The 23,226-nt window shown below is 47.0% G+C and overlaps 1 protein-coding gene and 2 long non-coding RNA genes across 6 annotated transcripts; 2 read left to right on the top strand and 1 right to left on the bottom strand.

The window, feature by feature from the left end:
* Positions 1-464: 464 nt before the first annotated feature.
* LOC138916284 (uncharacterized) lies at positions 465-10,726 on the top strand. The gene is made up of 3 exons (XR_011423326.1): positions 465-586; positions 2,420-2,484; positions 10,431-10,726. It is a non-coding gene; the product is annotated as an uncharacterized lncRNA (long non-coding RNA).
* Positions 10,727-11,950: 1,224 nt separating this feature from the next.
* On the bottom strand, positions 11,951-15,388 carry LOC138916283 (uncharacterized). The gene is made up of 2 exons (XR_011423325.1): positions 14,977-15,388; positions 11,951-12,339 (listed from the first exon to the last, which is right to left on the bottom strand). It is a non-coding gene; the product is annotated as an uncharacterized lncRNA (long non-coding RNA).
* Positions 15,389-15,407: 19 nt separating this feature from the next.
* On the top strand, positions 15,408-23,010 carry SPACA3 (sperm acrosome associated 3). Of its 4 annotated transcripts, none has more exons than XM_005597583.4 (5): positions 15,408-15,596; positions 18,814-19,104; positions 19,868-20,026; positions 20,441-20,519; positions 22,834-23,010. In XM_005597583.4, the coding sequence occupies exons 2-5, from the start codon at positions 18,918-18,920 to the stop codon at positions 22,898-22,900; spliced, it is 492 nt and encodes a 163-aa protein (XP_005597640.1). In that variant the 5' UTR covers positions 15,408-15,596; positions 18,814-18,917; the 3' UTR covers positions 22,901-23,010. The 4 variants fall into 4 exon arrangements, with proteins under 4 accessions (XP_005597640.1, XP_005597639.1, XP_014593351.1 ...); XM_005597582.4 differs by having other exon boundaries at positions 15,423-15,566; XM_014737865.3 differs by having other exon boundaries at positions 15,433-15,576.
* The last annotated feature ends 216 nt before the right edge of the window (positions 23,011-23,226 follow it).

Here is a 23,226-nt window from a genome sequence, read left to right as displayed (position 1 = left end):
CCTTAGTAATAGAACTTCTGGTTTTTAGTTGGGTTCATGGCTTATCAGAAAAAGACTACATTTCCTAGCTTTCCTTGGAGTAAATGTGGCCATTTGACTATGTTCTGGCCAATGAGATGTCAGTGGAAAAATCATGAGATGATGTCTGGAAGACTCCTTTAAAAGGGAGGAACCTGGTCCTTCTCCTTTTCTTGCATCTTGCTGCTTGGAGGGCACATCTGAGCACCGGAGCCCCGTCTGTCATCTTGGAACGGGAGGACAAGTCACACCCTAGGAATGATGGAGCCTTCACACTGCCCTGAGTTATCTGCCTCTGGATTGATTTCACATGAGACAGAAATAAACTTCAGTCTTGTTTAAGCCACTGTTACGTGGGTTTCCTGTTACTTTCAATCTAACTTAATCCTAATTGACAGCGTTCAACATGGACTAGAATGAAGGTCAATAAATGTTTGTTGGATTGACAGTGGGTCCCCAAGAGAAGTCTGGCCTGTCTTTTCCCATCTCTGCGGGTATTGGTGAGAGAACCTGGAGTTTTCACAAGAAAACGTGCTGAAGCCCTGAAATGACTTCTTGTGCCTTACAGGTGAGGGCAGGCTTGCTTCTGGAAAGTACATGGTGGCTGGAGTGTGCTTCTCAGGTGTGGGTGGTCTGGGCTCCGTCAGCCTTCCTTCTCCAGCCACAGGGGGACAAACTGCGGGCAGACCCATCCTTTGGTTCCAGACGTGGGTCTGTGCATCCCATTTGCCCCCTGAGTTCTAAGCCAGTGAGCTGAGGAAGCCTGAAGCAGCCCAGAAGGATCAGCGAGGTGGACTGAGGGCCTCTTCTCTTCTTCCTGTTGCTGCTACTGGCGTGTTTTGAAATGGATGGTTTCTCATTTTTTTCCTTAAAAAATTTGCTCCTCCTTTTTCTTTTTTCCCCTTTTTTGAATTAATTTTTTCAATGTGAAATATTTCAAAGATCAGACAAGAATAGAAAGGAGCATAATGAATACCTATTTACCCACCATTAAGTTTTTATCAAATCTTAACATTATGTCATATTTGCATCAGATCTCGTCTAAGAAGTAAAACATTACTGATATAATTGAAGCTCCTGTATATTCCACTCCCATTCCCATTCTTCTCACTCCTCCTCAGAGCTAACTATTACCATGAATCCAGTGTTTATCATTCCTATGTATGTTTTTATGCTTTTACTACATATTTATGTATCCCTTAATACAATATAGCATTATTCAGTAGGGCCTTAAATTTTACATATAAATTATAGCATACTCCGCTTATCATTGGATGCTCCATTGCATAATTATACCATAAAGTATTTCTCCATTTTCCTGTTGATGAATATTTAGGTTATTTCCTTGTTTTCTTCTTTATAACCAGACAGTACTCCTGTACTTATCTCCTGGGGCACACATGAGAAAGTTTCTTTAGGGCAAACGTTAGCAGCTGCGACCCACAGGTCAAATCTGGCTGCCACGTATTTTTGAATGGGCTGTGAGTAAAGAATGGTGGTTTTTTTTTTTTAGGAAGATTGGCCCTGAGCTAACTACTGCCAGTCCTCCTCTTTTTGCTGAGGAAGCCTGGCCCTGAGCTAACATCCGTGCCCATCTTCCTCTACTTTATACGTGGGATGCCTACCACAGCATGGTGTGCCAAGCAGTGCCATGTCCGCACCCGGGATCCGAACCGGTGAACCCCAGGCCGCCGAGAAGCGGAACGTGCAAACTTAACCGCTGCGCCACCGGGCCAGCCCCAGTGTTTTTTAAATTTAAATTTTTATAAAGTGCAGTAAAATATACATAGCATAAAATTTACCATTTTAACCATTTTTAAGTGTACAGTTTAGTGGCATTGAGTACATTCACATTATTGTGTAACCATCACCGCCATCCATTTCCAGAACGTTTTCATCTTCCCAAACTGAAACTCTGTGCCCCTTGAACACTAGCTCCTTATTCCCCAGCTCCAGCATTCTACTTTCTGTCTCTATGATCTGACTACTCTAGGTACCTCACGTAAGTGACATCATACAGCATTTGTCCTTTCTTTCACTCTTTCAGCACAGTGTCCTCAAGGTTTATCCAGACTGCAGCAGGTGTCAGAATTTCCTCCCTTTTAAGGCGGGATAATATTTCATTGTATGTACATACCACGTTTGGTTTATCCATTCACCCGCTGATGAATGGTTTTTTACATTTTTAATGGTTAAAAAGAAGAATATTTTGTGACCCATGAAAATTATATGAAGTTTAAATTTCAGTGTCCATAAATAAGTTTTATGGGAACACAACCATAGGCAATCATTTAAGTATTGTCTGTGGGTGCTTTCTTGCTAAAATAGCAGAGTTGAGTAGTCGTGACGGAGACCCTATAGTCTGAAAAGCCTGAAATACTTACTCTCTGGGCCTTTACAGAAAAGTGTTCTGCGCCCTGCTCTATGGTATGAAGTCACCTAGAAGTGGACTCGTTGAATGGTCAGGTATGTGCATCTTCAGCTTTGCTAGATAATGTAAGATTGTTCTTCAAAGTGGTAGAACCAGGCAGTGTTCAAGTTTTCTGTAAACTTTTTTAAATAATCAGAATCTTTCTTTAAATGAAGGCACTGGAAGGGTCCTTAAAAGGCATTGTGTAGTCAGTTGTGTTGCTACATAAACAACTTTGAAATTTCAGTGGCTTACAATAAGTGTTTACTTTGGGCTCATGGGCCTGCATGTTGGCTCGGGTTTGGCTGATCTATACTGGCTCAGCTCAGCGTGGCTCCGAGCTGTGGGTTGGGTCTAGATCTGCTCCACATGCCTCTCACACTCCTTGGACTTGTGGCTTTAACTGAGGCAAATTCTTATCACTGAAAAAGGAAGGCGTTCTAGAGGGTCAGTGCAATGGTGCAAGCACATTTCAAGTCTTTGCTAGAGTCATGCAAACATCCCATTGGTCAGAGCATAGGTAAGCCCAAAGTCATGGGCTGGGGAAATATGCTCTGTCCACCATGAAGCATGGTAAGAGTGGAGATATATAACCCTCCCATAGCAGGGTGGAGATCTGAGACCAGTAATTAATCTACCACACGCATCCACCTTTTTCAGCTTCAGAACCTTTTCTTCAAACAAATCCTTATGTGGAATTTTAATATATAATATGGAGAAGAGAGAAGCTGCTCTAATTGACATGAGAGGGTGGTGGCGGCGGAACCCTGCCTGCTCACCTTCCCTCTGCTCCCCTACCGTGCCTCCTGGGACGTCTGGGCAGAGTCTCCCAAGCTTCACGGACTGTCACTTGACAACCAGTCCTCTCTCAGGAGATGTCACAGAGCACTTTTCCTGCAGGATCCAGGGATCTGAAGCCATGCTTAAGAAGGGGAAGACCCTCTCCAACGCTTGTGTCTCAATGTGTGGTCGTGGAGGGGTGCCTCCTAGAGACCAGGGGTAAAGAGGATGCCTCAGGCCACACCCGGCTACTGTCAAAGCCAACAAACCACCCTAGTTTTTTCCATGGCTCAGCCTCAACTGGCTGGATTGCTGCAGCTCCAGCTCCTCTCCTGCCTCTGGCTCAGGTGCAGGAGATCCTTGTCCTGTGGAACATTTAGCTCTCAGGTCATCAGTCTCCTGCCAGGGGGACTGTGGGTCTTATCATTACTGATTTTCCACCATGGTCTCAGCAGCACCCTTTGGACACGCAGCCAGGTTGCTCTTTCCAGAACTGAGCCACAGGCTGGCCCCATCCCACATGGCCTCTCTACTTCTTTCCTCTCCCATTGGCTACATGGGAAGCCCGTGCTGGGAAGTCAAAACGCTCAGGTGTTAGGCCAGACCACACCTCACTGCAGGCTGCAGGATTGCTCTGTTTTGGTCCCCTGCATCTGGCTAGACCAGGAAGCAAGGTCCAGCCTCCTCTGCCTCTCTCCACGCAACAGTGGGGACAAGCCCAGAAGGCTCCTGTCACCAGCCCTACGGCTCTGCAGCAGCCACTTCTACCCTTCCCAGTCAATGCCCCCAGAGCTCAATCAACAGATCCGTCTCCACGTTTGATGTTTCCTATTAGATTTCTCCTATAACGTTCTTGTCCTTTACGACTTGGCAGTGTCTGTATTTTTGTTCTTGGTACCTAATTAAAATAGGATAAATTTAATAAAAAGCTTGGGCAGTCACTAGGAAGGCAGTGATAACGCAGGATGATGGAGGCAAGAAGGGGAGTGGACTTGGTGTCTGTAGGGGCTTTGTCTTGACTCATTGTTCTACAAATACTTATTAAGCATCTATTATGTACCAACGTCTGGGTTAAGCGCTGAGAAGCTACTGAGAAACAAGAAAATACGGCCACGTACCTGTTCTCTTCCTGACCCACCTGCTGGGCAGATCTTGCCCCAGATGGGCAGATTTTCCAGCAGTGACTTGTGTGCATCCGGCTTTGGCTGGCCGCTTGGACCTCGTCCCAGCCGGAGCAGCTGTCCTGACACAGCTCCTTTCACTCCTGAGTTGCTTTGCCTTTAAACTTAGCACCTTGAGCCTTGAGGGCTGACTCCTCTAGAGGCCAGCCCAGAGCTGAGATTCTGCCCTGCCCGGCCCTGTCCTGATCTCCGAGCTGGCTTGCTCTCAACTCCTTGCCCTAGACTCAAAGGAAGGGGCTGCTTTAAAAGGCCAAGTGTTGAATTCTTTTGATAATATAATTAGATTAAAGCTTCTCGAATAACTCTATTGCCTTTGTAGAAATTGGCTTCCTTTGTTGAGGAAACTGAATGATAGCTAAAACCATTTTCCCTGGAGAAAGGAAAGATTTAACCTGGAGAAGAACGAGTTTCTACTTCTTATTGAAAATGTTTAAGGAACCAGAACTGCCTGTCTTTTTCACGTGGATGCCACTGCCTGCTTCTGTCTCCTCTGTCTTCCTGTCTGTCTGTCAGTCTCTTCTGCCAAGCCTGATTCTCTCCCTACTCCCAGCAGGAGGAAAACACAGCCGGCAGTTCATGGATCTGTCTCACAATCCCATGAGCTCCGTGCACAACAGCAGGACTCTGTTTTAAGCGTGTCCTTCCGAGCTCAGCTGCAGCCCTCCCTGTGGGAGTCCTAGTGGATGCTGGTATTCTGGACTTTAGATCCAGTTGAGGGGTTTAGGCTCTGATCATTCCTCGGGGGTTGTGTCTCCTTTTAAGTTGAGTGATTGGTTTTAGACGTTTAGCCTTAGGACTTGGCATTTCAGAATGTTAGGTCTGCATAGCTTAACTTATCTTCATCCTTGTTTTGACCTTTAATCAATAGACGATGGTCTTGGTTTAACCATGGGATGGATTCTGTTTTACAAGCCTGCTTTCTTTACCCGGGCTCAGGGGTAGGATGACGCCTTTCCCATTTTAAACAGTCAAGGGTAGTCATCTTTATCTCCTCTGACTCACATGTTCTTGGGGGTGCAGTGGAGGAAGGGAGAAGATACTAAGGTTGAAAAAACACAAGTATATGTGCTCCATCCTTCAGATCCTCATCTTGATTAAACACCCAATGTTTGCTTTTCATTATGTAAAATGGATGTATTTGTGTGGGTGTGTGTGGGTGGGTGTGGGTGTGTGCGTGGGTGTAGGTGGGAGGGTCACACAGGCCACCAAACATCTTTCTTGTGGAACCGTAAGAGGGTTTGAGAATGTCTGTGATTTCTCATGGAAATCTTAAATATGAAAGCAATTGAACCTAGGCAGGGAATACACTGACTGGGACCCCCCTGTGGCTCTCAGCACATAATAATGAGAGGCAATGTTGACAATTAGGCCACTCAGTGGAGAATGGTAGAGGAGCGGTTTGATTCAGGTCAGACTTGGCATCAAAGCTCTGTACCCCACTCGGCGTGGACTGGGCTGTTGAAGTGGTTCTTCCAGTGGAAACTTTTTTCTCTTTCTGACGGAAACGTTTCTCCTTAGGATGGATCAGAGGCCCAAATACAGGCCCATGCATCTCCAAAGCCCTCCTTCCTTCTGCCTCACCAGGCTGCCTGCAAAGCCCAAGCTCCATAGCTGCCTCTTGGAAAGGTCTGAAAAAATGTGATTCTCTTGTCTCAAAGGTCCCTCTGCCCTGGGGCCCATTGAATGAGGACATTTTTTGGTAAATCACAGGACCTTTGAAACTTTTTCCCCTGCTGATTCTTTACGATGGTTTTCTTAAAAAAAAAAAAAGACAAAGTTTACTAAACGCCGACTATACATAAGCTTAGTGCCTTTTCCTCCTCACACATGTAGGAATGGTGAAGTAGGAGTGATCACTCCTTTACTATAGTTGGAGAAATGGAGGTGAGGAGAGTCTCTTTTTGGCTTATGGAGACTCAAGACACCATAAGCAAAATCAACAGGCGGGTCGCGAGGAAGCATGGCTGGAGGGTGATAGTGCCAGGAGGGGCCATGTAAGTCGTCAAATAAAACCAAGACGTCTCATTTTATAGGTCAGGAAACTGAACGTGGCCTAGAGATGAGGTGGCCTGTCCAACCTCACGCAGATGCTAGGAGCAGAGTGAGAACCAGGCCGAGACTGCTCTGTGCTCTGTGTCAGGGTGTTTTGATCTTGGTGCTATTGACATTTTGGGCTGAATAATTATTTTACTAGGCTGACCTGTGTGTTGTAAGATGTTAAGCCGCATCCCTGACTTCTGCTCACTAAATGCCAGTAGCATCCCTCTCCCTAATTGTGGTAACCAAAAGTATCTTCAGTCGTTGCTAAGTGTCCTCTGGGGGACAAAATCACCCCTCGTTTAGAACTACTTTGGGCCCATTGAACAGCCTGAACCTGGATCTCAGTTCTTCGCTTGCAGTTTGGGAAGGAAATTGCTTTGGGGTGCTAAGGGGAGAAAGTCTTTCCTCCCAACCCAACCCCCCAGCACCTTAGGAGAGCTCTGCTGGGGTCTCTGACGTCAGCCGGGAGGGAAGAGCTCTCTGAGAGGTGTGGGGAAGGTGGCAGAGGGGACACAGCAGGAAAGCCAGACTTTCTAGGAGGTGCATCTCATTCTCCCCATTCCAGAGATGAAGACGTAGGCATTCAGAGGGTTGAACACGCCCACAGAACCAAGAATGACTTCTCTTCTACTCATCATAGAGCGCCCCAGACAATACCCAGGGTAACTGTCCCGCCGTTTGTGCTCTGGGCCCGTGAGCAACAATGTGGGAGGACTCCTCTTACGTACTGTCAATTACAAGACGAGTGTGTTAATATGAAATCATCTTCTGGAAAGTCAGATCTGGTCCCTGCCCTGACTCTTGCTTGCTGTGGGCCCTGGAGCAATTTGCTTTCCCTTTGGGGATCTTTGTCCTCCTGTTCATAAAATGAGGAGGTCCGACTGCACCGGTGGTGGTGTGTCATCTTCCCGCTGTCCCCATCAGCCTCCCCACACCTCCAATCTTGAGACTCAAACAGGGCAAATAAAGGTGTTTTCAGCTCCTTTATTGAGTCTTATGGAGGAATATGTGTATTCTTAAAACTCAGATTAACCTGCCTTATTGACAGGAAGGATGTTCATAAAAACAACTTTTTAGGCACTAAAATGTTAATGACTGGGCCTTTTTGAGGAAAGCAACATGGAGGCAACCATTTATCCTAAAATTACACCATGAACCATATGACAAAGTGAGACAGGGCACAGGTCTGGCTGGGTGTGATCTCAATAGTCTCTTAGGGCTGATGTCTATTTATATTTTTGGGTGCAAGGAGAGCGCCCTCGGGTGGTAAATCCTCAAGCTCCGCCAAAGCTGAATGTTGTCCAGTGGCTCCCACAGAACAGCGCGGAGGGGCTTTGGAACAAGACCAAAGTTGGGTTATTAAGAGAGTAATCAGAGAATCATATTTTTGGAACCTTTCAAGAGGCAGTGATGGATCTTGGGCTTTGCAGTCAAAGACCTTGGGTTTTGGAGTCAGACTTGGTTACAAATCGCTTTTTCAAAGCTGTATGCCCTTGAGTAAGTTACTTAACTTATTTTAGCCCCGTCTTATCTGTGAAACTGGGATGACAATACACACTTCTCAGGGTTGTTTTAGGAGTAAACAAAGGAAGTAGGGGTGGAGAGAGTGACTGAAGATGAAGCTGGAAAGATATGGCCTGATTATGAAGAGTTTATGTACCAGCTAAAGAGTTAAACTTGATTCCAAGAACAAGGAAGCCCGTGGAAGCTTGTAAGCAAAGGTGACATGATAGGACTTGTGTGTTGGAAAGATAACTGGTGGCAGTGTAGACAATGGAGAGGCCTGAGACTGGTGGTGGTGATAGAGCTGGAATACATGGGAAAGATATTTTAGAAGTAGAATTGATGGAATATGGTGGGTATTGAGATGGGAGGGGAGAGGAGAGAGGGTGCAGACAGAAATGGCAACATGCATATGTATAGCTATTAAAGTGCTTTCCCATAAGCCTTCTTACCTGATTCTCACAATAGTTCTATGGGCTAGACATTGTCATTTTATCATTCTCATTTTATATGTAAGGAGAGTGAAGCCGAAGGATATACAATTAGTAAGTGGCAAAATGAGAGCATTATTCACAGGTCTTTGAGCCTCTGTCTCTTAGATCACACTGCCTCTCAAGGTTCAGGGTGCAGTCACGGCAGAGGGAGAGGCAGGCTGGGCCCAGAGTTGGATGTGCGTTGGCCCCCAGGTTGTGCAATCTCCCTGGTTGCTAGGAGGCTCTGATAACTAGAGTCCCCAGGTTGCTAGGCAACCTGGGTTGCTAAGAATCTCAGTTTATTATAAGTCTTGGGTTGTTAGAAGCCCCAGGTTATTCAATTTTTCAATTTATTAAAGGCTTCATGGTTCTCAAAGCCCCAAGTTATTAGAGACATCAGTTCTTAGAGGCCCCAGGCTCCTAGAGCTCTAGGCTCTTGAAGTCATCAGGTGGTTAGCCCACCCTGGTTGCTAGGAATCGCAGGATTTTAGACGCCTGGCTTTGTGGACGCCCTCAGCTTTTGAGGGTGTCAGTTTACTGGAAGCCTCATTTTTTTAAGCACCTCCAGCTTGTGAGGGTTCTCAAGTTGCTAAGGACATGGACTCAGATTTTTAGGTCCCACGGCTTCCAAAGCCATGGGTCAGGCATGCAATTTTCTTCCTCCCATTCAGCCTCTTTCTGTCTGGTTGGCTGGTGTGACTGATGCGTGATGTTTCTCTCATAGGTGACCCTGGTCAGCTCCCACGGCTGTTCTGACTCATGCGTTCTACTCAGCGTTCTAACGGTTTAGGCGCTGGCTTGAACGCCTAGTGTAGAGCAGAAACTTGTGGCCATTCTAAATAAACCAGGTGTTCTAGTGCGTTTGGGTTACGTTTATGTCCTAATCATTCACCCTCTAGCTAGTCAGTTTTAAGTAATCTTAAATTAGACTTTGTGAAAAATTTCAGAGTTGACTGCCCCTCATTTCCAATGATTTTATTAGATTAGTCAGAACAATAAAACCAGCCTGGGCCTTTTTGCTTTTTAAAAAAACTTTTTATTTTCAAATAATTATAGATATGCAGGAAGTTGCAAAAATAGTAAGGAAAGATCCCCTGTGTCCTTCATTCGGTTTCCCCCAATGGTTACATCTTACATCACTACAGCATGAGATCAAAAGCAAGACCCTGACATTGCTACAATGTGTGTATATAGTTCTATGTTGGTCTATAACATGTAGGTTTGTGTTTTCACCACCGCCATCAAGATACAGAACTGTTCTGTCACCACAAAATCTCCCTTGTGCTATCCCCTTGATAGCGATGTACATCTCTATCCCTCCCCAACCAGTGTTTTTAAATGTATTTACCTAACCTTTATCCAATGGGTGAGTGCCTCGCCCACTAATAGGTCAAGGAAATACAGAGATAAATATAACATACTCCTTGCCCTGGAAGAGCTCACAGACGGGGCTACAGTCACGTGCATAAAGTGTAGAGTAATGTGGTAGTTCCATGATAGGGATGGACTCAAGGTGCAGGGGCAAGAACATAGGTTGGAGGGTTCGGGAGGTAGAGAGTGTTGGATTAACCTTTTCTGCAAAAGTTACAATGCTGGGCTGATTTCGAATGATGAAATGGAGTTATCTGGTACGCGCTGAAGAGAGATTTTAGGGAGATAGGTTTGGGGAAGAGTGTGTAGTTCAGACGGTGGGAGCCCAGTTGGAGAAGTGGAAGAGGACAGACTGTGGAGGACCATCAGGCTGCTGAACCGAGTCAGATGAACTAGTCCTGCAAGTGATGGAGATCCATTGAAAGGTTTAAAAATGGGCAATGTTGGATTCAGCACTATTATTTAGATGTAGAGAGACCAGGTAGGAAATGATTTCAGTCCCAGATAAGATACGCTGAGAGCATCAACAAGAGTGGTGGGAACAGATATGGAAGAACCATTTTGACCTCTGAAGGACATCAGGATGGAAAAGGGGAGTATGACGGGGATGAACAAACGCTTTTTCCAAGATTGATGTTTGTCCTTTTTCTTTAGGCTGTGACTGTTTCCCTGAGAGCAAAGCCCTAGGATAGAAGTTCAGGAAGACGAATGCTAGCAGAGTAATTCCCTGCTTATCCGGAGATCTGGTGACTTCAGGGAGGGCCAACACAGCACGAGCCTGGATGAAGAAAAGGCCTCTGATGAGTTAAAAGGAGCACATGATTTTCCTTTTCCACATCCTCCAGGCCCTTTGACTCAGAGCTTTTTTTGACAATTCATGTGCAGTTCTCTAAAGTATGGTTATTTGGTTTCTTCTTCCCCAAATAAGAATGAAAAACTACCTTTTACCGAGTGTCTGCTTGGTGCCAGGTTCTGTGTCAGGTGCTTTGCGTGTTATCTCGTGAGTCCCCTCAACAACACCCTGGGTGGTGGTTTTTTCCATTTTATAGGTGAGGATATTGAGACTCAGCAAGGCTCAGCACCCTGCCCAGGTCACGGAACTACTAAGTTTTGTGACGTCAGGACTCCAGCCCCAGTCTGGCTGCTTTTGGCCAGCTGCGTGGTACTGCAGAAGCCACAAGTCATAAGAGGGGAGGGAAGAGTGTCAGCCAGCAGTGGCACCGGGTCAAAGAGGGAAGAATGTGGATTGAGGAACCTGACAACTGTTAAATGGTTTTTCTACCAACTTCACACAAACAGTGTATCAGCGTTCTCTAGAGGAACAGATCTAATAGGATGTGTGTATGTGTGTGTGTGTATCTATGCTAATAGAATGTGTGTGTTTATATATGTATATAAATATGTATGTATGATATATCATGATATGATATATATATAATACATATATATGTATGTATGTATGATAAGGCTCATGCAATTACGAGGTGAGCGAGTCCAAGATCTGCAGGATGAGTCGGTGAGCTGGAGACCCAAGAGAGCCAATGATGTGGTTCCAGTCCAAAGGCTGACAGGCTCGAGACCCAGGAAGAGCGGAATATTCAGTTCGAGTCCCCAGGCAGGAAAAAAGCCAATGTCTCAGCTTGAACACAATCAGGCAGGAGGAATTCCCTCTTATTTGGGGAGCATCAATTTTTGTGTTCTATTTTCAGGCCTTCCGTTGGTTGGCTGAGGCCCACCCACATTAAGGAGGACAATCTGCTCTACTCAACCTACGGATTTAAATGTTAACCTCATATCATGCACACTATAGTGAATATAGACAACAATATTGTATTGTAATCATCAAACTTGCTAAGAGACTAGACCTTAATTATTCTGACCACTAAAAAGAGAAATAATTACGTAATGTGATGGAGGTGCTAATTATCGATACAATCATAGTCATAATATATAAATGTGTCAAATTAACATGCTGTATACCTTAAATTTATATGTTATATGTCAAATATATTCCAATTAAAAAATGTTAATCTCATCCAGAAACACCCTCACAGAAACACCCAGAATAATGTTTGACTAAATATCTGGACACTCTGTGGCCCGGTCAAGTTGACACAGAAAATTAACCATCACAAGGAGGAAGACGGAATGATAGAGACACAAAACTAGAAGAATATGCTGCTGTGAGGCTATTTAGTGTAGGGTTAGTGACTTTGCATGTCTCAGTCTTCCTGAGAACAACGTCTTGCAATTACAGCCACATACTGTGATCGATGATGAAAATAACGAGGACACAAGTCATTGAGAAGAGGTTAATTGCGTTTTCAATGTACTAAGTTTGGCGTGGACCGGGTGAGCAGGTCTTTCTCTAGGAGATCCAGGCTCTCCCCGCTTGTAGCCAGAGGAGGACTCACTTTTTCATTGTCCTCAGTGAGCCTGCACACTCTTTGGGACCAGCCTCGGGGTTCTCCTCTGGGCTAAAGTTCTTCTGAATCAATCAACTAGGTGATTTTCACTCGTTTCTTCATTTCTTCACTCAGCATTTTTGATCTTGTTCTCAACACTGGGAAAATAGACATGAAAGACACATTAAGCGTCTCCTAGTCTGGTGGGAGTGATGGAGAAAGAAGATATTGATGCAGTGTGATAGATGCTAAGATTACAAATTAGCATCGGATGCCGTGCAAGGATGTAGGGGACCCTAAATCAGCCCAAGGAGGCCTGAGGGGGAGGCCAAGCTTCAGTGACACTTTAAGGAAGACTAGAAGCTAGCCAGGGAGTGGGGCAGAAAGGGTGTGTTTGACAGAGGGAATAGCGTATACAGTAGCATATAAAACATGGATGCAAAACATTATTACACATTTAGAGAACTATAGAAAGTTTGGTTAGAGTAGTGGCTCTCAGCCTTGGCAGCACTTTGGAATCACTGGGAAGCATTAAAAAAAATACTGATGGGGGCCGGCCTGGTGGCGTGGTGGTTAACTTTGCACGCTCTGCTTCAGCGCCCAGGGTTTGCAGGTTCAGATCCAGGGTATGGACCTACTCACCGCTCGTCAACTATGCTGTGGCAGCATACCACGCACAAAATGGAGGAAGATGGACACAGATGTCAGCTCAGGGACAATCTTCCTTAAGCAGAAGGAGGAAGATTGGCAGCAGATGTTAGCTCAGGGAGTGTCTTCCACACCAAATAAATAAATAAATAAATAATACCTATGACTGGGCCCAACCCCCAGGGATTTTGGTGTAACTGGCCTGGGGCAGGGCCAGGCATCGGTATTTTTTCTAAAGTGCCCCCAGCTCTGAGAACCAGGAATGTAAGAGATGCTATTGGAGAACTTAAACCTGAAGGGAGCCGATGAAGGACCCTTGCCAGGATGTGGTCAAGAATCCGAGTTTGCTTTGGCAGAGCTGGAAAGACTTGTGCAGAGCTCAGCAGAGAAATATAGACCCGCTCATCGCCAGCTGGGGCCTTGTCTGCCCTCGTCACTGCTCCTTTTGAGCCCTTGTTTCTTATTCCCCATTTAAAAGTGAATGTCAAGAGAGAAATAACAAAACATACAATAAAATAAAATAAATCGAAAGATTACTCGATAAAAAGAAGCAATAAAGTAGTAAAAGCAGGCCGACATAGTAAAAACCCCAAAACTCAAGCAGATGGAATCACCACCAGGGGCCAGACAATAAAAATCAGGGCTGAAATGTACTGATCTGAGTGGTTAGCATCTTCACACATTGAGGCAGTGGAGGGACTCTTTCCATTTTACAGAGGAGCAAATTGAAGCTTGGGGAGATTAAGGACATCGTTCCAGTGGACAGGCTGGGTAACACCTCATTTTATAGACGAAGAAATGGGTGTTAACCTGCCAAGACTAAATAGCCAGTCAGGGGCAGAGCAAAGACCTTGAACTCAGACTTATCTAACTCTAGTCAGAGCTCTTGCCCCTGAATAAAGGCTCAAGCCCAGCAGAGCAGTGGAGTTATTTGGGGAGCTTTTAAGAAATACTGATGCGAAAGACGTTTTGTCAAAGACAAGCAAATGGCCCAAAGGTATGTGAAAAAAATGCTTAACATCACTGATCATCAGGGAAATGCAAATCAAACCCACAATGAGATATCACCTCACACCCGTCGTCGGGATAGCTATTAGCAAAAAAGCAAAAGACAAGTGTTGGTGAGGATGTGGAGAAATTGGAATCCTTGTGCACTGTTGGTGGGAATGCCAAATGGTGCAGCCACTATGGAAAACAGTTACTGTTGGAAGTTACTGAAAAGTTTAAAAATAGAACTACCGTATGACCCAGCAATCCTGTTCTGAGTATTTATCCAAAAGAATTGAAATCAGGATCTCAAAGAGGTCCTATGTTCATTGCAGCACTATTCACAACAGCCAAGACATGGAAACAACCTGAGTGTCCATTGACAGATGAATGGATAAAGAAAATGTGGTATATACACATAATGGTGTACTATTCAGCCTTAAAACAGAAGGAAATTCTGCAATATGCAACAACACAGACGAACCTCAAGGACGTTATGCTAAGTGAAATAAGCTGGTCACAGAAAGACAAATGCTGCATGATTCTACTCATATGAGGTATTGAAAACTGTCAAGTTCACAGAATCAGAGTGGAATGGGGGTTGCCAGGGCCTAGGGGGAGGGGGAAATGGAGAGTTACCAATCAACGGGGATAGAGTTTCAGTTAAGCAAGATGAGTAAGTTCTAGAGATCTGCTTTTCAGCATTGCACCTGTGGTCAACGGTACCATACTGTACACTTAAAAATTTTTTACGAGGGTAGATTTCATCTTAAGTATTTGTACCACAATAAAATTAAAACAAAAAAAGAGAGAGAAGAAATCCTGATGTGATGCTGCGCCAACCCTCAGTTCTAACCTGGTGAGTCTGGGCCGGGGCCCAGGTGGAGAGGGCGAACACAGTACAACTTAGCATGTTTATGGCTGAGCTCTGCTCTTAGTAGTAATTGCACCCATGTACTGAGCACCCTGAGCACCAAGCACTATACTTTAAGTACTAAGTACTAAGCACCTACAAAGATGTTTCAGGTACTGTTATTCCCACTTGAGAACTGACGAAAGTGAGAGGTTAAGTCACTTTTTCTGGGTCACCCAGTTGGCTGTCACTAATGCCTGTGTTTGTGCCCAGGTCAGCCTGACTCCAAAGCCCATGCTCTACCTACCATGCCACACAGCCTCCAAGCAGGAGTCCCCGTGGGGCAGAGACATGGGTGTCCCATGCCTTTCCATTTCGGGGTCAACAGCATTACTTTTGATGTAGGCTTGTCCACACGGAAGCATCATCATCCAGATGGAGAAAAGGGGTGGTTTGTGGCTCAGCATTGAAGAAGAACTTTCGGTTAGTCAAAGGAGTTGGAGGTGAGATAAGCAGCTTGGGGAGGCAGTGGGCACCCACCATCATCGCTGGGGAGCCACCTGAAGGATCTGTTGGAAGGAGATGAGTCATCCTTCAAAGTATTGAGTGTGTGTGTAGAGGCAGGCAAGAGGGGTTGAGCTTAGGTACTCCCAGTATGGCCCCAGGCCCCGAAATTGAGGGGCTTAAAGGGCTAGTCAAAGCTCTGTGGGTGAAGATGGTTCTAGAAGATGAGCTCACAAACTAGGGAGTTCCAGAAGACTCTGTGTCAGTCTGGAGCCTACCTTCCCCATCATTCTCTTAATACCAGGTGCCTGGGGCTCCAGCAGTATCATGTGGGGTGTCCTGAGCTGAAGCAGGGTGTCGGGCCACTGCTGCTGCCACCACCGTCACTGCTGTGTTAGTTCTGGTGGGGACGACACCTGATCAGTGAGCCCTCTTCCCCCTCTTCCTGCTTCTGTTAACCAGGGTCCTGGGCTGGTCTGGCCAGAAAGGGGTACAGAGAAAGAAAGGTGATGGGCAGAGATGGAGGGGTCCTGGGCTGGGAGAGTGATGGGTTGAGAAAGAGGAGACTATATTCACAGGTCTCTGGTCTCAGAATCACCGGACCTGACTCCTATGCCTCTGGATCTGCTGTGAAATATTCAGGATGAACTCACTTTTAAGCCACTTTGCCAAAAAAAAATCAAAAACAGTCTCTGTATAGTAGTCAACTTGGCTTCTTCATCTATAAAGTGGGGATATTAATCCTACCCCTCTTGAATCATTGAGAGGCTTAGATGAGATCAAGTTAGAAAACATCCAGAAAAGGCCCAGCACAGCATCTGCCAGATTTTAAGAACTCAGTAAAGTTAATTGTCTTCCTCCCTCTCATCCCCACACTCTGATGGGAAGGGCTCAGCCCTTGTAGTTGTGACTTCAGTACACTTTGGTTTAAGAAGCACCCATTGAGCAGCCACTCCATACCAGCAACTCTGCTTAGACTCTTAGGATGTGAAGACAAATAAGACTGCTATTGTTCTTTGGAAGTTCATCTTGTGGTGGGAAAGGCTGACATATATTACAGTCTAGTGTGACAGATGGAGGGCAGAAGTACAGGTGACTTGAAAGTGTTGGGGGGCAGTGGCCTACCAGGAGAGTCTTGCTGGGGAACTCACCTCTGATGTGACCCTTGAAGTACGAGTAAGAGTTAACCATATAAAAGAAAGGAAAGGATTACTGTTCTAGATGGCAGAATCCTCAGGAGCGAACAACATGGCATTGCTGGAACTTAAGTGTTAGGTGGGGAGAGGTCAGCAGGGCTGGGTATGAGGGGCTTCATGGACCATGCTTAGGAGCAGTGATGAAGGGAGAGATTGAAGGATGCCACATGGCCAGGCTTTTTGTTTAAAAAATTCATTCTGGTGACTATGTGTAGAATAGTTTGGAAGAAGCGTCAGGACTGGACACAAGGAGACCATCAGCATGCCATGATGACGGTCTCAACTAAGGGAAAGATGGCACTCTCGGTGGGAAGGTAGACTCAGCAGCACTTTGGGATTGATTGGTTGGGGATGGGTAAATGATGTAGTGATGGAAAGAAGGAGTGAAGAATGACATCCATATTTCTAGTTTGGATAAATGAGTTTAAACCAAAGAACATTATGAGTTTAAAACCAATAATGTTTTAAACTAAGAAAGTGAAATGGAAGAGCAGATTTTAGCAGGAACGTTAGTTCTGTTTTAGACATGCTTTGTTGAGGTAGGTGTGGGATAGCCAAGCGGAGATGTCCGGGAGGCAGTTGCATACGGGGTCTGCTGCTCTGGGGATGATGTAATATAAAGCCATCAGCAGAAGGTGGCAGTTAACAGCAGGGCTTCCCGAGGGGATCCCGAAGTGGAGGAGAAGAGGGCTGACGGTAGAAATGCCTGGAAAGCCTACCAACAGTTAAGACCTGGGCAGAAGTGGATTCCACAAGAGGAATGAGAAGAAATAGCCTGAGAGGAGAGAAGGGATCTGGGAGAAGGGAGCATCACGGAAGCCAAGAGAGGGAAGGCAGCAAGTGGAGTGGTCAGCAGTGCGAAATGCTGCGGAGACCCCCATCAGACAAGAACTGACAAGGGTCCGTTGGACCGGGCAGAACAGTTTCAGGCAAGTGGTGGTGGCAATGAAGCTGAATCTTCCTGGGTTGAAAAACAAATAAGAGGTGAGAAAATAGTAATTTTCCCCCTAGAAGTTTAGGTGAGAAGAGGAGGAGAGAGATAGGTCAGTACAAATAATGACAAGGATCAATGGAAAGTATTTTAGAAACTGGAGGACTAAGCATGTCTATACACGCAGAGAACGGAGGAGATGCTGATGATGCTGAGAGAGAAGAGATGACAGGTGGAACAAAGCTTAGAGAGGGGAAAGAATGAAATCTAGAGCTCAGAGGAAAGATGAGTCTTGATCAGTGTAGACGCACCTCATCCTCATGCTAAAGGGGTAAAGATGAGGGCGGATGAGGCCACTGATGCCTTGGTAAGCGGACAGGGCTAAGGCAGAAGGAGGAAGGAAATCTTACACGTCATCACCTTGTTTTTCTCATTGAGGCAGGAAGTGAGGTCTTCTGGGAGCGAAGAGGTGGGATAAGGCAGAGATGGGACCCAAGGACAGTAACGAGGGTCTTGAATACCCTCTGAGGGAAATGGGAGAGAGAAAGCTGACCAAAGACAAGCCTTAGTGCTGGTGCCAGAAGTCCTTTGTCATAGAAATAACAACGAACCTATTTTTCGTGCAAAGAGTAAAATTCTCTCTGTGCCTTTCTTTTCTCATTCATTCTTCCAACAATCTTCTGAGGCAGGTGTTATTAATCTCATCATTTTATAGATGAGGAAATTGAGGCTCTGAGAATGTCCAGAGACAGAGATGTTGTAAAGTGTAGAGGTGGGCTTCAAACTCAAGTCTTATGGCACAACCATACTCTTAAACCACCCTGTCACCCTCAGCGGGGTTGGAGGCCATGCATTTGTAGGGAGACCTGTCTTGAGGTTGTGGGACTCTTTTGTTTTCTGACTCCATGAAGGTGGAGGGCAAGCGTGGTGGGTAGAGATCATGAGAGATGTGGGAAGATAGGTCAGAGGGGGCGGTCAGGGAGAAATTGGAATTGAAAGCTGCAGAGGTAGGGGGATGGGGGGTGATGACGAGATGCGGGATGACAAGGCCAGGGGAGGGAGACTCAGCGTTAGAAGGGCACATCCTTGGGAAGTGGGCTTAGGGATTCATTTACAGCGAGGACACTGCTTGGCGCATCCCCTCTGGGAACAGCAGCACATGGCCACACCCAGTGGGGCTTTGATTCACATACGCTTTGGTCTCAGTCCAAACTTTGTCCCTTCCTAGTTGTGAAATCTTGGGCTTCAGGATTCCATAACGCCTGGTGTGTGGTATGGAACTCAAAATATACTCTTTTCTCCCCCATTTTTCCTCCTCTTCTCTCCACTGCTGGGGCAGGGTGGTATAAAGTGGGACTGGAAGGGAGAAGGGTTGGCCTCAGGGAACCCTCTCCTGGATCTTGAGGGCGTGGCTGATGCTTCCTGAGGGCCGCAGGGAGACGTCTTGCAATGTAGGAACCTTCTCCCCATTTCCCAGGGGCACACACGGGACCTGTTTCTCTTCTTCTTCCAGGGGGATAGCCTTCTGTGAGTGGACGACCAGGGCCGTTGGGCTGCCTGCCATCTCAAAACCCAGCTCTGAGCCTGAGCGCCGGGGGTTCCACTTCTGCTGCCTGCATGGATGCCAGGGGCTGGCCTCCCGGAAGGTGGCTGTGCCCGCCCGGGATCGTGTTGCTGGCCTTCGCCTCTCTGCTCAGCTGCCTGCTCCCCTCCGGCCAGGCCAAGATCTACAGTCGCTGTGAGCTGACCAGAACGTTACGGAATTTCGGCCTCGAGGGCTACCGGGGCTACAGCCTGGCTGACTGTGAGAACCCCTTTCCCTGGCTGGCCCCGGGCTCCCTCCCACCAGCGCTCCCTCCCTCCTCCTCTCCCTCCTCCTCGCTCAAGGGGTGTGGCCTTGGGAGCTTTCTGATCTTCAGTTCTCATTTGTAAAGCAATGATTATATGAGATGACAGGTAGAGAACACCCAGAACCGAGTTAAATACATAGCAGGCAGCCAAGGTAGGAGCCAAAGGAACAGAATAGCTTAGTACACTAATCTTAATCATAGCACAAGGATCAGACAGTCCTATTGACGTTTAGAGGAAACTGGGCAGTAGTACCAAACTTTTCAAGCTGACGGCCGTTTCAGGAAGCTGTGAAGGACAGCCACATCTGGGCTCATCTTCTCTCTAGTTCTAGCCGTCTCTGGAGGTCCCACCTGTGTCTTCCTAATCTTGCCTCTGAAGATTTAGCTCTAGTTCATTCACTCCACAAATGTTTCTTGGGCCCTACTATGTGCAGAACAGTGAGACAGCAGGAAGACTGCTGGCTTAGGAGTCAGGAGGCCTGAGGTCCAGTCTTGATTCTTGCTATTTGGTAGCTGTATGTGACCTTGAGTAAGTCACTTTGCTCCTCTGAGCTCTGGTGCATTCATTTGTCAAGTAGGCGGGAGGGCGTCTGCCCTGATCACCTCGAAGCAGGTGCTGAGGCTCGGAGGAGCTAACGTGTGGGAGTCACACTGTCAGTGCTCTCGTCTGGGTTGGCCTTGATCTTCTGACTAGGTCGTTGTCTCCACCCTATGCAGGGGTCTGTCTTGCTTACTACACAAGTGGCTTCAACACAGCTGCCGTGGACCATGAAGCTGATGGAAGCACCAACAATGGCATCTTCCAGGTCAACAGCCGGAAGTGGTGCCAAAATCTCGACCCAGAGGCCCCCAACCTGTGCCAGATGTACTGTTCCGGTAGGCTGGACCTGAGCCCGGGGCCGAGGGGCCAGGCCTCTACTGCTTCCCTGGTTTTGTTTGCTCCTTTTGTCTTTATCTCTGAGTGGGGATCCCCCCAACCTGCTGGGCCCACCCAGGAGAGCGGGATGGGACAAGTGATGAGGGTGGGTCCTCCGTGAATCTGATTTGGGGTCCCAGATGGGAGACTGTCCTGAGAGTTACAGGGATTGAGAGGGGATTGCTTCTAATTGTGGGGGAAGTGATGGAGTCATACCTGTGCTTCCAGATGGGTCAGGAGACAGGGCTGGGTTTAGGATGGAGGAAGGTGTATGTGTTATGTGTGTGTTTGTGACAGAGACAGACAGACAGACAGACTCTGGATGTCCAGCTCTGCCCCTGCTCCCTCATCATTTTCTCTACCCCTCTCCCCAGACTTGTTGAATCCTAACCTCAAGAATGCTGTTATCTGTGCCATGAAGATAACTCAAGAGCCCCGGGGCATGGGCAGCTGGTAAGCAACTTGAGCTGGAGCCCCCCAAAGCAATGTAGCCAGGACTGGGGGACAGAAGCAGGGAACTGACCTTTTCTGAGTACACAATGTCCCAGGCGCCATTCCATGGCTTCACATGCCACACAACTACTTTTGGTGGTGTGGATTACTACCACTGAAGTATTTGCAGACAACACACTGAGTTTCAGGGAAGACAAACAATTCACTGGTGGTCTTGGAGGCAAGCCTGGCTCTTCTAAGACTTGCCTGTGTTGGGATGCCTGCCTACAGGTCCACTAGCTCTGGGTATAGTAAACCTTTTTGTTTGTTTGCTTTTTAACTGTGGCATCTTTGTCTAAATTGGCTTTTATATAAAAGCTCAAGATGTACAACAGATCAAAGAAGAGCCTCCCTGCTTGAAGCATGAGTTGGGGGGGAGGGGCACTCCGGAGCCTCACCCTGTCGGCCTTCTCTTTTCTCACCTCCTTCTCACAAGATGGCCTCTGAAGCCATCTTCACAGGCAAGGGAGTTGGATGGGCTTCTGATGGGGCATTGGACCAGATCGCTGGTTCACAGAGGGGCCTCTGAGGCAGGGGCCCTATAGCTTCCCAGCTTCTTCTGATAAGAGTTTCACTACTCAGTCTCCAACCTCCCTTTTCTCACGTTTCTGGATGAGTGACCAGCAGGGGCAGCATGTGGGCAGGTCAAATACTCTAGGTGGTTGGAGCATCAGAACTTTGGACAGATGTGATAGTGACCAGGCTGGTAAGGTAACTTGGAAGGCATTAAGTGTCAGCCCAAGAGCAGAAGAAAGGGGAGAGACTAGAGGCCGTGGGTGCCGGTGGGGAGGGTTTTGCAGGAGTCTAGGTGAGAGATAAAGAGTCTGGAGTGGAACAGCTGCGTGGGTGATGGACAGGAGAGGGGTTGGGGATGAGGGCTGTGGAGGAGGACTGGAGACTGCTGACAGGGGGCAGTGAGGGAGAGGAGGAGGTGAGAACGACTGTGACTCTACAGAAGGTCTGAGATGGGCCTTGGCAATGGCCATAGCTTTGGGGGAAGTGTTGGTTTGAGAACAGTTGAAGCTCTAGGAACTGAATCTGGAGTGAGGCAGGCTCAGCAGGAAATAATGCACATCTATAAAATCAGAAAGGGCGAGGGCAGGCTCAGGCAGGAATCCAAGGGCTTGAGGCCTTGGGGGCACCACTCTTGGATGGAAGAAACAGGTTCTTTTGGGTTAAACCAAAGAACAACTCTCTTTTGTACACTGGGAGTAAATTCATGGCATGTATAACCTCTGAGAGGTGGCTGAGGCTAAAGACAGGAAGTGGTCCCAGAAGGTAGAAAGGGTACTGTTTATTCCTTCCACACACATGCATTGAGAACTCATCTTTACCAGGCTCTGTGCTGGGTGCTGGGCTTCAGAGATGGCTGAGACCCAAGTCTTTGCCCTCAAGGGTCTCATGTCTAATGAGAAAGTTTAATGGAACAGACAAACGAGCCAGTTGACTACTCTTGGTTGATAGATCTATAGAGGTCCTTTAAGGACACTCTCAGTCATTGGGCTCTTTGACATTGACATCATGGAGGAGACTAGTAATCAAAGTTTGGAAGCCCTGGGAACTTGGGACCCTAGGCCCCCAGGCCTCCAGGATCTTGCTTATCTTCCTTAAGATGCTAGTGTGATACTGAAACAAGGTAATGGTCTTGAAAGAGCCTATAAACTATAGTTACCAGCAATTAAAAGAGCCAGATGAGTAGCCAGGGAGAAGTGGGTGTGGGTGCAGTTCTGTCATTTCCTAAATGTGGACCTTGGGAAAATAATTTTGTGTCTATCTCAGTTTTTCATTTGAAATATAGGGGATTATAATATCTGCCCAATCTTCCTATTAGGGCTGCTGGGGGAGGGGTGGAGAAACGGGTGATGGATCTGACAGTGCTAAGTAAACTGTAAAGCGCTGTACACGTCAAGTGGCATCATCGTCAGCAGAAGCAGCATGGGGTAGGAAGAGAGCATTGAACTGGGGCTCTGGACCCCAGGACTCCAGGCCTTCACCATTGACTTCCAGGTGAACTTGAGCAAATTACTCTGTATTTCCATGGGTAAAATATGGAGAAAATATAGATGATTTTTAAGGGCCATTCTATTCCTTTTTCACTTCTTCTAGTGGGTTCTTTGCTAGTCAACACGGTTTACTTGTCTCTCTTCCCCTTGCTAGCCTCTCTCCTTGCCTCACTTCTGGTTTAGAGCCCACGCCTCCTTCCTGTTCTTCTCTGAGCAGGGACTGAAGGCTGCAGCTGATCTGGTCTCTCCTCTTCCCCATCCTCCATCCTCAGGGAGGCCTGGAGGCATCACTGCCAGGGCAAGGACCTCAGAGACTGGGTGGATGGATGTGACTTCTAGGACCCTCTCTGGATAGACCAGGCCATGCGCAGCAGGCTGGGAGATGTGGTTTGGTTCCTGACCCAGGCTTGGGAAGACAAGCCAACTAATAAAGTATAGTTTAACATAAGTGTGGTTCTCACTTCTCACTGTGTTTCCAGGCGGCGTGTTGGAGCCGGAGTATCTCAGGGTTTCTTCACCTGCCCACCTGGCCTGGGCTTCAGGTGGGCTCCAAAAAGCTTGCCTCCACTCCGGGATGCCTAGGGGGTCAATGCCTCCCTTGTCCACACCTGCCAGAGTTTCCTAGATCTTTTACCTGGATCTAGGTTTGCCAGATTTAGCAAAAC

This window comes from Equus caballus, chromosome 11 (assembly GCF_041296265.1).
Source record: "Equus caballus isolate H_3958 breed thoroughbred chromosome 11, TB-T2T, whole genome shotgun sequence".
Taxonomy (NCBI): domain Eukaryota; kingdom Metazoa; phylum Chordata; class Mammalia; order Perissodactyla; family Equidae; genus Equus; species Equus caballus.
This window is presented reverse-complemented; position numbering and strand designations above follow the sequence as displayed.